The 13,577-nt window shown below is 36.1% G+C and overlaps 1 protein-coding gene across 1 annotated transcript in view; it reads right to left on the reverse strand.

Annotated features, from left to right (window-relative positions):
* Positions 1-6,205: 6,205 nt before the first annotated feature.
* Positions 6,206-13,577, reverse strand: part of LOC144255853 (cohesin subunit SA-1-like) — a 98,379-nt gene continuing 91,007 nt past the window's right edge. The window contains exons 7-9 of the mRNA XM_077800872.1: positions 11,859-11,957; positions 11,261-11,343; positions 6,206-6,292 (exon numbers count right to left, since the gene is read on the reverse strand). Of these exons, the coding sequence (XP_077656998.1) occupies positions 6,280-6,292; positions 11,261-11,343; positions 11,859-11,957 (195 nt within the window). The 3' untranslated portion in view covers positions 6,206-6,279. The remainder of the gene's footprint in view (positions 6,293-11,260; positions 11,344-11,858; positions 11,958-13,577) is intronic.

Here is a 13,577-nt window from a genome sequence, read left to right on the forward strand (position 1 = left end):
GTCCCACGTCCTAACAACAGCAATGCCCAGAACCGAGCTGAGAAAGTCCTCTCAGGCACCAGGTACGTCCTCAGAGCCATCTCCAAATTGGGCACTGCTTACCCATTTAAAGTAGAGAAGACGAAGGCTCTGGGAAGTGACGTGGCTTGTCCAACTGAGAATTTGCTGGTCCTTCTGGTTCCAAGACTTTCATACCATCCATGCCGCCCACCTCCCTGGGCTGAGATATGAGATACAGGACACATGAAGAGGTGTGATGGAGACTCAGGCCCAACTGAAGTCCCACCTCTACAGGTGAGGACATTGAGAGACACACACATATCTATGCACATACAGATACTTTTTGAAAATGATATGAATTTATACTTATATGAAAGTTTAGGAAAGATTTTAACCACCATGGAACTTATTTGGTTTGTATAGTTTTCATGGCAGGGGGTAGGAACCATCTGATCAGGCACATTTAAAGCTTCAACTCAGACACCACATCCATTCACATTCCAAAACACAGGAAATGGGCTCTGCCCATTCAGAGAAACAGAAAGCCACATGTCTAAGGGCTGGATGCACAATAATCCCACAGAGGAGACAGTGGATAGTTGGGAATAGGAATACAACCTACCAGAGTTGGCTACCCATGACACTGTCTGTTTACCTTCAAGACCACAGCTGTGGGCCATGCCTGTGGACTTCCAAGCTAAGGAGATTACCACGGTACCTCGACCATGAAGGATAACTCTTGATCTCTGGAGTCTTTACTGGTGAGATGCGGGCAGGTTTATTTCCATCTAATGTGTTTTGGTCCTTCACAATATCCTGAAAATTCAAATTTGTATATACACACACACACACACACACACACACACACACACACACACACACACAAATATAGACAATATATAAAAGGTGGTCTCATTTAGTGTTCACCACAGTGCTAAAGGACAGCTCACACTGTCCTCACTATGAATCACCATGCATCAGGGGCCTTTCAGATGCACTCAGGTTGTTCAGGGCTCTGATGTCGAAGATTGTTTTACATGCCATTTTTGAGCATTTTGGCTTAACGTTGCAACTGTACCTCAGCAACACAGATACATGTGCAACAGGTATGTTCATTTTCACACCTAAGACCCAGGCTTTGTGAAGTTAGGATATAAGACGGCTTTGGGTTCTTACCAACCCAGCGGAAGAGGAAGTCAGAGAGAGTTCTTAGGGTTTCAGTATAGGCTTAATCATGAGAATATTTTGGCTTCATGTAATTCTATTATTGGTAACTGGCTGCTTATGTAGAAATTTGTCAGAAAAGTTCAGCACTAGTAAACTCAAAAGCTTCAGGGGCTGGCTAAGTGGATCCATAAAACCTTTCCTGCTGGACAGAGAACAAAAAGTGAAATCATTGTGACTAATTTGAAAACGTATTCAATTAGAGAGGAAAATAAAAGCTGGGTATGAAGGCACATGCTCGTTATCATAGCTATTCAGGAGGGTAATGCAAGAGGATTGTGAGTTTGAGGCCAGTACTGGCAACTTAAAATAAAATAAAATTAAATTAAAAGGGGTGGGGATGTGGCTTATTAGGAAGAGTGCTTGCCTAACATGCCCAAGACCTTGGGTTCAATCCCAGTACTGCAGACAAACAAAAAATGAAAATAAGAACTGTTCTGTCAAATAAGACACACAGGCAAGTTTCAGTGCAGAGCTATCTACATCTCTGACCTGTGTCCTCAAAGATTTATTTGAGAATATTTCAGTGTGTGCCCTTCAGTATAGAAAAGGAGCATCGATTCTCAGAGGTCACTGTGCCAGGGTGCTGTAAAGTACTTCTAGTTTTACTTAAATGTACATTCTTCTTAGTATATCATCTCAGGCTCTTGGGCTCTCTGGGTTTTACAATCATTGTATATATTTGATGCCTAAGATATATAATTACATCAAAGTCAAATGTGGTCTTTCCTTTCTTGAGAGAAAGAAAACCCAAATTTCTTTCAACTCAGTGGAGGGCACTGACCTAATTCTACCCTTAGCCCAAAGGTCCAAGTTCATGTATGCAAGAAGAGTTCTGTACACATTTTCCCTATGGCCACATCTTTTACTCAAGCTCCATATCTGACTCACCAGATGCTGCCAGCTGGTATCCTACTGTAACACAGTAAACGCAGTGTAACACAGTGGACAGCAAAGGTAACCTCTTCACAAACCTGTGCTTGTTTGGGTTGGGGTTGAAGATGCTAAGATCTACCAAAACATGATTTGGTCACTTATTGTTATTGTGTTGCTGTTTCCGAGGACATTTCTCTCTCTATGTGGAGAAATGAAACAATTAATATAAGCATCATTATTGTATGACCAGAGCAATGAATGAAAAAGGGATTGAGCTAGATTTCGTTCGGACATTTAATACTGACTCGCTAGAAAACATTGAACAGGTTTCCTAAACTTTCTGTGCCTTCATTTGCCTTCGTGTTAAATGTCCTCTATTGACCTCAGGTTATATCAATCAGGTCCTAATTTTTCAATTCCTCCACAGACCCCTCACTGGGACATCTAACAGTATGTTTTGAGTGCTTCCTCAGGCCAGAAACTGTTCCAGGAACAATCAAATACATCCTGAAGGTGACTTTATGGTCTTCCCTCCCTCACACCAGCTTCTCTCTCTTAGAAATCCTCAGTGGTGGCATAAATATCCATATCCCAGGGCAGAAGCCTGTGGGAGCCCACCTCGGCCTCTCTCTCTCTCTCCCTCAGCCCTCTGGTCAACGATGACCAAACCCCTTCAAGTGCATCGTCACTATCTTTTTTTCTCTCAGCACTAGAGAGTGAACCCAGGCCCCACATATGCTAGGTAGTTGTTCTACCTTTGAGCTATGTACCTTTTTACTTTGCAGACCTTTTACTTTATACACCTTTTTATTTTGAGAGGTTCTCACTAAATTGTCCAGCTTACCTTGAACTGGCCATCCTCCTATCTCAGCCTCCTTAGTTCCTAGGATTACAGAAGTGCTCCATTGCACTCAACTCAGTCACCAATTCTTAAAATATATTTATTATCCCTTGTAAATCTTGTCTCAATGTCTTTGCATATGTGATCTCTCTGCCCTAAACCTTCTTCCTCTGATTTCACAAAGCTGGCTTCTCATCATTCAGACTATAATTCAAATGTCATCTTTTTACTGATCTCCTCTTCCACCCACCCCATCCCGACTGTCTACCATGTGTTCCAAGACAGGGGCAGTTAGTGTGGAATCTAGGGGAACAGGCCAAGGATTGGTGGAAGGAGGAGTCGGTGTCTTAAAAGGGTCTTTGTCGCCCCTAGATGTTCCTCTTGAGGGGCCAGGAGAGAAACAGGCACTGAGAGCAGATAGTCCCTCAGAGGGGGGGGTCCTCTCCCAGGTTAATTTCCCTCTTCCTCACCAACTGTTCTGTGGGGTCCCAGGTGGCCCAAGGCCCGAGGGCGGAGTGGGACGGGGACTCAGATGGCTGGGCGCTGGTGGGGCCTTCAGCAGGCAGTCCACTGGCTAATACCCTCAAAAATTAACAGTTTAACATCAAAACAAAACAAAACAAAACAAAACAATTTAACATGACATCTTAGGAACCCAAGCTCAAAAATGAAAGGAAAACAATGTGTATCAAATAGATGGACGGAATGTAACAGGATGTTATATTTAACTTTACCTGAAGTTTTGGGAGTTTTAGTATGGCAGAGATCTCACAAATCAAGTAAAACAAGGTCAAATTAATTTTCTCAGGCACGTGCTATCAGATACAGGAAAGCTGGTTTGGGATGCTTAGCTTATTACCCAACAAAATAATAAGTAACTAGAAATTAGGAGACTGAGCAACATAATTGGTTGAAAAAATTTCTTCATTTTCTAACTTTATTTACTGGAATTGAACTTGGGGCACTACCACTGCACTACTTCCTCAGGCCTTTCTATTTTATTTTGGGACACTGTCTGGCTAAGTTGCCTAAGCTGGCCTTGAATTTGTGATATCACTGCCTCAGGCTTCCAGAGTAGGTGCAATTACAAATAGGTGGGATTACAAGCAGTAGGTGGGGTTCCACCATATGTTACTAATATGGTTTCTTTAAAGACAGAGATATCAGAGTGTTATGGTACTCTGAAGCCTTTCCCTAAGCTAATCTAGAACACCAAGTTTCAGAAAATTTCAATGAAAATGTTATGAATATCCTTTAAAATTATAAGAATTTTTAGAAACTAGTATCTGGTGCAGGGATTAAAGAGTTCTAAAGATAAAATGTTTGTGGAGCAGTCCACGGTAGGAGAAACAAGAGAGTATGGATACCAGGGACTGCATAGTACTTCAACCATTCACGAATGGTCTTGATTTCCTTTAGGCCATGTATGTAATATTGAAAAGGAACATTTCTGAATAGATTTAAAAGACTCTACCCAATAGAACTACCTTTAGGGCAAACAACTTCCTCACAGAAAACATAAATGCCAGGAGTTGTAGAGATCTATGAGGAATTCACAAAAGCACCAATGTCTCCAATGCATTTAGAATATCTGACAGAACTATAGTGTTAACAATTTCATACTTAGATTAAGACATTATCTGCTCTTTCCACCCTTAATAAACATGCAGTTATATATGGACACAATGTCTTTAGTTTACTTATTTTTTTACGTGGTGCCGAGGATTGAACCCAGTGTCTCACATGTGCAAGGCAAGCACTCTGCCACTGAGCCACAACCCCAGCTCGAATTCTATATTTTCTTTATAACTCTATTCTCACTCATTTCTAACCCAGTAGTTTATTCATTCATTCCCCACCAACCCTACTGGGAATAGAATCTACGGAATTATAAAACCACTCAATCTTGTACATTTGTGGGAAAAGTAGAATTTTTCCAGTCATACACGTCTCAGAAGTTTTGAAAACACCCTTGAAGGAAGAAATCTAACTTATTTAGATAATCTTTGGAGACTGAAATAATTACTCTGCTGGAAAAAAAGGAAGAAGAAATATCAAAGTAAAAAATAAACGAGCTGTCTAAATGACCAAGTACTGAAACTAAATAAAAAAGGCAGACAGCCAGATATATATACATACAGTCTAATGATACAGATCTCATCTCAAATTCCAGACAATACCACTGAAATATATGAGTGGTTAGAATGTCAGGATACTATATTATTCAGCGCAAAGGTATCAATAGCTGGTTAAATTCACCAGAAAACCTAAGGGCCGAATACTTTAAAATAGATTTTAGAGGGGAAATAAAACTCTTCATAATTGATTATGAAAAATATTTTATGATCAACATTCAGGAGGAAAGGTAAGGCAACAATTATAAGACTTTTATACATTATCCTTAAAAAGTAGACAGGAAATAATATGAATGAAACAATGTATAAATTCAACAAAATAAATATGTATACAATTATATGCAATATGTGTACATATATTGTTTTTATTTACTTATTTTGTAGTGCCAGGGATCAAACTCAGGGCATTGTGCATATTAGGCAAATGCTTTACCACTGACTAACCTTCTCAGCTCTAATGTTTCTAAACATATTAATAAAATACAAAAATTGACCAGAACATTCAGAACATATTCTGAGATAACAGAATAAAACAGAAAAGAAAGCTTTAAACTTTTTTTTTTTTGTGGAATACAAAAATATACTATTGAGTTCTCTATAATAAAACTGGAAAAAGAGATGTGCCATGGTTTCAGTAATAATGGCAGTTCCCTCTGATCCCAAACCATGCCATTACCTCTCCTATTTCAGTCAGCCAGATCCTGCTCCAAAGTAACTATGTATGGCAAGGCAGTAACCAAAAATAACGGACATACAGGAAAGATACAAGCGGATCTGATGGAATACACTATTGAGGCGTTGGAGAAATATGGAAAAGAATACTTCAACCCATATTAAGGAGTTTGACAAGATGTATAACTCTACCTGGTATTACTTCGTGGGGAGCAATTTTGTATTATGTGATACATGAAACCAAATATTTTTTCAACTTCCAACTGGGTCAAACCGCTATTTTTCTATTAAAATCTGGTTAAAAGCATAGATTGTGACACATACCCAATGATTCATCCAAAAATGAAGACTGAAGACTAAATTTTGAATACCAAATACTGAATTCTTCAGTCCTTGCAAAGGGAACAGTCTAATCTTTGAACAATTTATTGTGTTTTGTACAGGTCATTCTCTGCACAATTTCATTATGGTGATAAAACAATTAGCACAATAGCTTAAAACAGGGTGTGGTGATGCACGCATGTAATCCCATCAATTCAGGATGCTGAGGGAAGAGAATCACAAGTTAGAGATAAGCCTCAGCAATTTAGCAAGGACTTAAGCAACTTAGCAAGATCCTGTCTCAAAATAAAAAGTGAAAAAAGCTGGGGATGTGGTAAAGTAGTTTATAGCAGCTCAATTCACAATAGCTCAACTACGGAACCAACCTAGATGCCCTTCATCAGATGAATGGATAAAGAAAATGTGATATATATACACACACACACACACACACACACACACACACACACACACACACAATGGAATACTACTCCCTAAAGGAAAATGAAATTATGGCATTTGCAGGTGAACAGATGGGGCTGGAGAATATCATGCTATGTGAAATAAGCCAAACCCGAAACAGCAAAGTCTGAATGTTTTCTTTGATAAGTGGATGCTAATCCATAATGGAGGTGGGGGTTATGGAAGAATGAAGGAAATTTTGACAGTGCAGAGGGGAGTGAGAGGAGAGGGTGTGATAATGTGAAGGATGGTGGAATGAAACGGACATTACTACCCTATACATGTATGATTACACTACCAGTGTGATTCTATACCATGTTCAGCCAAAGGAAAAAGAAATTGTGCCACATTGTGTACAATGTATCAAAATCTATTCTACTGTCATGCATAGCTAATTAGAAGAAATTTAAAAAATAAAATTAAAAAAACAAAACAAAACTCTAGCCAGAGCAATTAGGCAAAAGAAAGAAATAAAGGGCATCCAAACTGAAAAAGTCATCATCAGATTGTCACTGTTTGCAGATGACATGATCTTAGGCAAATGCTTTACCACTGACTAAACTCCTCTTATACATAAAATCAACAACAAAACCTAAACACTCTGATGGAAGAAAACAATTACAACTAATAAATTAACTCAGCAAAGTTGCAGAATACAAAATCATCATTAAAAAAAAAAAAAACCTTCAGCAGCACTGCTATACACCAACAGCAAATTATCTGAAATAGGAATCAACACAGTAATCCCATTTATAATACTTACAAAAAATGGTAAAATACAAAAGGATAAGTTTAACAAAAAGATGAAAGATTTCTACAATGCAATCTATAAAATGCCAGTGAAAGAAACTGAAGAGGGCACATGTAAATGAAAAGAGATCCCCTGGTTCATGGGTTGAAAGGATTAGTTTTTTTAAAAATGTCTATACCGCCCAAAGTGATCAACAGAACTAGAAAAATAGCACTAAAATTTGTATGGGTTCACAAAATACCACCAATATCCAAAGCAATCTTCAATAAAAAGAACAAAGCAGGAGACATTATATTACCTGACTTCAAAATAAATTATAAAGCTGTAGTAATCAAAACAACACAGGACTGGTAAAAAAAGAGACATAGACCAATGGAACAAAACAGACTAGAAGTAAACACAAGCATCGATAGTCAACTAACTTTCAACAAAGATCCAAAGAATACACATGGGAGAAGAGATGGTATTTTCAGTAAATGGTACTAGGAAAATTGGATATCCACACACAGAATAAAATGAGACCCCCATTTCCCACCCATTTCAAAAATCAACTGTAGGAGCTGGGGTTGTGGCTCAGTGGCAGAGAGCTTGCCTCAAATATGTAAGGCACTGGATTTGATTCTCAGCACCACATATAAATAAAAAATAAAGGTCCATCAATAACTAAAATGAATAAAATAAATAAAATAAAAAAAATTCAACTGTACATGGACTAAAAGACTTATGTAAGACATGAAATCGATAAAACAAAACAGGGGAAGTGCTTGAGGGATATTGGAAAGGCCAAGAATATTCTGGAGAGGACCCCAAGAGCAGAGGAAATAAGAGCAGAAAAGTACAGGAAATAAAAGCCAAAATGGTATTACATTAAACTACTAAGTGTTTGTACAGCAAAGGTACAGTAAAGAGATGTACAACATATAGAATGGGAGGAATTATTTCCAAACTATATACATGACAAGAGGTTAATATCCAGAATTTACAATAAACTTCAAAAACTCCAACAGTAAAAATCCAGTCTGATTAAAATTGGGCTATAATCCTAGAAACTTGGGAGGGTGAGACAGGAAGATCAGAAGCTTGAGGCCAGTCTCAGCAATTTAGAAAGACCCTGTCTCAAAATGAAAAAAAAAAAAAAAAAACCCAAGGATATGGCTCAGCGGTAAAATATCCCTGGGTTCAATCACCAGTAGTGCAAAACAACAACAACAACAACAACAACAACACAACAACAACAACAAAAGGTTGTCAACTCATCCTAGTAAGATGGCTACTGTCAAAAAGACTAAAGATATCAAGTGTTGGTAAGAGTTAAGGAAACTCATACTGTTAGTGGGAATGTAAATTAGTTCAGTCCTTGTAGAAAACAGTATGTATATTCCTTCAAAAAATTAAAAACAGAGCTGGGGTTGTAGCTCAATGGTAGAGAGCTTGCTTGGCACTGGTAGGGCACTAGGTTCAATCCTCAGCACCACATAAAAATAAATAAATAAATAAAATAGAGATATTTGGTCCAGTACAACAAAAAAAATTCAAAACAGAACTACCATATGATCTACAAATATAGATCATATATCTACCCCCTACTGAGTATATATTCTAAGGAAATAAAATCCCTACATGGAAGAGGACGTCCATACTCAGGTTCACATCAGCACTACTCACAATAGCCAAGAAATGGAAGCAATCAAAGTGTTTATCAACTAATAAATGGAGAAAGAAAAGGTGATATATATACAAAAAGGAAACAATTCAGCCATGAAAAAGGATGATAGAACTAGAGTTAGGTGAAATAAGCCAGGCATATATGTGGAATGTAAAAAAAAAAAAACAAAACAAAAAAAACAAAACCCTGATGTAGAAGTTGAGGGCAGAATGGTATTTAGGAGAGGCTGGGGAGATTAAGAGAAAGGGAAGGGTGAAGAGACGCCAATAAATGGCTACTGAGTTAGTTACACAGATGTTCAAGTTTAACATGGGACAGCAGGATGACTATAGATAAGGATAATGTATATATTTACTTCAAAAAGAGGAAAGGATTTTCAAAGTAAAGAAATGATAAATGTTTGAGGAGATCCACATATTTAACCTAATTTCAACTTTACACATGTACCAAAATATCATGCTACCCCATTACTATGTACAATTTTATGTACATTTATTTATACTCTTTTTTGTGGTGATAGGGATCAAACCCAAGGCCTTTCACATGTTAGGCAAACATTCTACCATTGAGTAGATAATTGAGTTATAATTGAGTCATATCTTTAGCCCCATACAATTTTTGTTTTTATGTATGTGCTTAAAAAATAAATTTAATTCTAAAATGTCAAATTTATTAATGATAACAGATGTGTATATAATACTGTATTTAAACAAAACAGAACTGTATCATGTTCAAATAGAATTTATTCTAGAAATGCAAGGGGTGCTTACCACTAGACAAATTTATTAATTTAACTCAGGTTCATTAGTGGATAAAAGGAAAATCTCAGGAAATTCATATACAAAGGGAAAATTTTATCAAGGACCAAAAGATACCACAGAAATCACAGAAACTAAAAACTTTAATTGCCTCCCCAGAACAAGAACAAAACTGTCTTCTATCAGTGACACTGTTAATAGTAATAAAGGAACTGGCTATGCAATTTGACAAGAGATGAAAACTTGTAAGGTTAGGATCTGAAATTGTTTGCAAATAATGTAACTTACTTAGTACAAGTAAACAAAATGAACAAAACACCAGAAGAAATGAGAGTTCTAATCCAGTATACCTATAAAACTAACATAAAAATTGAAGGTTTCTATACCTCAGCAACAACCAAGTAGAAGTTAGGCATGGTGGCCTATAATCCAAGCAACTCAGGAGGCAGAGGTAGGAGGATAGCAAGTTTGAGGCCAGACTCAACCAATTAGTGAGGCCCTAAGCAACTTAGTGAGACCCTGTCTCAAAACATAAGAAACCCACCAAAACAAGAAGTAGAAAATACTAAATACCAATTATATAGCAATGAAACTACAAAGTTTTTAAGAATTAACATATACTAAATAACACAGAAGATCACCATGGAAAATTGAGCTCTATGTATAAGACCTAATGATATCTCAACAAAGAAATGCATCTTTTCATGAATAAATGATATGATATAATAAAAACTTCCATTTTCTCCTAAAATCCATGAAGTTCTAATATTTAAAATACTAACCAAAATTTTGAAGCAACTGACAAGTATATTTTAAAAATTCTTATCATAGAAAAAAGGATTTTAAATAGACCAGAGAATCTACCAATAAGAGAAGAGGCTGGATTTTAAAATATATTATAAAGCCAAAATAATAAAAAGCATGGTATAAAGGCAAAAAGGTATAAAGAACTCAAGCATCAGTAGACCCCTGTATAGCTATTTAGTTATGACAGGTGTGTCATTATAAAGTATATAGAGAAGAATGTGTAACAATTTTGCTAGAAATCACATTCTCTTACAGATTCTACTTTTATAGTCAAACTTGTAATGAAAAAGCTATTTTTCTTAAATAGCTTTCTTAAAATTGTTATTTTAAAATCTATTTTTGATCATTTTGTAAATAAAACAATTACCTGCTTTATTTCCTATCTTTTGGTTTTATATACATTCCAAAAAGCCTATTTGAAAAACCTATCCCTTTTGAGAGACCTTCCTTTTGAAGACTTCTTTCTCTGTTTTTGTTTAAAGAGGAAGATATTTCATTGGTATTTTCTGTAGATTGTATGAAAAAACTTTAATATGGAGGAAAGAGACAACAGTCAAAATGAAAAACAAAAACAAAACAAATCCACACACACACACAAAAAAGAATACTTTGTTTGGAACAAAACCTTAAGGTATTAAAAGTAGAACCCGAAGTGATAAATATATTTAAGGGCTTTATATACAAAAGGATATCAATAATGCAGAGAAAAGGGCATTAAAATATCAAAATATCAAAAAATAAACTCACTGAAGTATTAGAGTAACCAATCGAATAGCTTCCACAGCAACATCATATTCTTTGTCAAGTGTCATTGATACAACAATGCGATCCTAAAAAAATAGTTATAAAAAAATAAACCATAAACATAAAAAAGCTGAGAAAGACTTAAGATTATGTATTCTGAGGCATATGTGCCACACTAATGATAGGTTAAATGCAAAACTTTATTCTTGAAATCATATTCTCATAGTTCTACTCTCACAAAGGAGATGCTAGAATGTTTGTACTTTAAAATCTTTCTCATCAACTGGCATTCCCAGAACACTGTGACAGGGAAACCTTTAGTTACAAAATTAATACATTCATTAAAGAAGATATATAAAGAAATAATTTTAAACAAGAAAGACATTTTTAAGGAAACAAGAACTCTTGTGTGTATTTGTGGTAAAGTAGATACTCACTCATTTATTTCAGGCAGGTTTATTTAAAGAATATGTAGTAAAGAACAGGAATTAAACACTTATTACAGTAATGTCATTTGATAAACTAGCTATAAGTACAAGGTTATAATGAGAAATAATGTAGGTACTATGAAAATAATAAGCTCACTGTTCTTAATGCTTACCTTGAATCGGTCAGTGAATAGCTCCAGTTTGGGAAATAATTCTCTATTGGTATATAGACTCTGTAGAGCTTTCAAACACTTCAGTCTGACTTCCCCTTGCTTCAGAGACACAAATAAAAACACAAAAGAAGCAGTTAATTCCATGCCAAAAAGATTAGAATAAAAATACTGAAGTCTTTATGAAGAATAAAATAATTTCAGTTTAATCATTTAAAAATACATTGAAAATCCCTTAGTTTCTTGTGAATATAATTGTGTCAAACATTTATCAACTCTGACCATATAATGAGTATCTCTCATATTATTCGGTGATACTTAGAATTTTTTAACTTATGATCATAATTAGAGAAGGGAATGCTCATTTGTTCTATATGTAATTATAGAATAATCCTGTGGCAAGACTTAATTTCATATTAAAGCTATCATTTATTCATGCAACAAGTATTTACTGGATGCCTTTTACATTCCAAGGAGAGTAGTAAGGAAACAGAGAAACAGCAGAATGTTTAAAACACTGGGAAAATGACACAGTGTAGAATCCTGGGGGTACGAGTTAGAAGATTATCTGTAATATAAAGTCACTAATTAAGAGTAAAGGTTGTTGGCAATCACAGTGTAAACAGAATGTGTATGGCATCATCTAGAAATTTAGTCAACACCCTTAAAGGATTCAAGAGATTATTATTATTTTTTATTTTTTGGTACGGGGGATTGAATGCTCAACCACTGAGACACATCCCACATCTCTCAATCAGGGACTACATATACAAAAGCAAGGCAATAAGCAACTCAATGAGACCTTGTTGCTAAATAAAATACAAATTAGGGCTGGGGAAGTGGCTCAGTGGTTGAGTGCTTCTCAGTTCAATGCCAGTTGCCCCTCCAAAAACAAAACAAAACAAAACAAAATCTCAAAAGCACATGCACACACGTCTAAGTACAGTGATATGCTGGTAAAAGATTTAGTAACTCATTCTGGGGAACAGGGCCCACTTTGTTACACATGCAAAGATCCATAACATAAATATACCTTCCATAGATGATACTGAACTACCAATGAACTATCATTGAACCCATTCATGGAGAAGTGTGTATAATCACCCTCTTGCAAGCTAATTCAACTACTTATAGCACAGCAGTGAATGAAGTGATATTATCTGTTAAAGTTAGTTATAGCATGTAGGAGAAATCTGAAGTGTTTATACCAGGTGCAATTAACACTCCACCCAAACTCCCTTTACTTGTTAATTCTTCAGCCTATGTCAACTGCTAATGATTCCTATACACACCTTTCTCTGAAGAAACCACCATGGTTGAAAAGACCCACCTGGCACAGAAATTCCTAAGAGGTTATGTTTTACCTTTCCTCTCCTATTCACTCCACTCCACTCTCACCTTTCCCAGACTAATGCCCATAACCAGAGTAGAAAGACATAATGGTAAAACAGCCTAACTGTCTTAACTCTGGCAGGACAAACTTTGAGATGTAATTTATTCTCTAGAGTTCGTTGTGAGATTGTGCAGAGTCTAGACTTATTCTGAAACCACCTGTTGGGCTGTTTCCTGCTTTATCATATTTTCCAATAGGATACTCCTGAGTACAAACCTAATCATGTGCTACAAAACAATGTTTTGCTCAATCAGGGACTACATATACAAAGGTTATCCCAGAAGATACAATGGAATTGAAAAATTCCTAGTATCTAGGGACACTGTAGT

The sequence above is a fragment of the Urocitellus parryii genome, chromosome 7 (genome assembly GCF_045843805.1).
Source record: "Urocitellus parryii isolate mUroPar1 chromosome 7, mUroPar1.hap1, whole genome shotgun sequence".
NCBI lineage: Eukaryota > Metazoa > Chordata > Mammalia > Rodentia > Sciuridae > Urocitellus > Urocitellus parryii.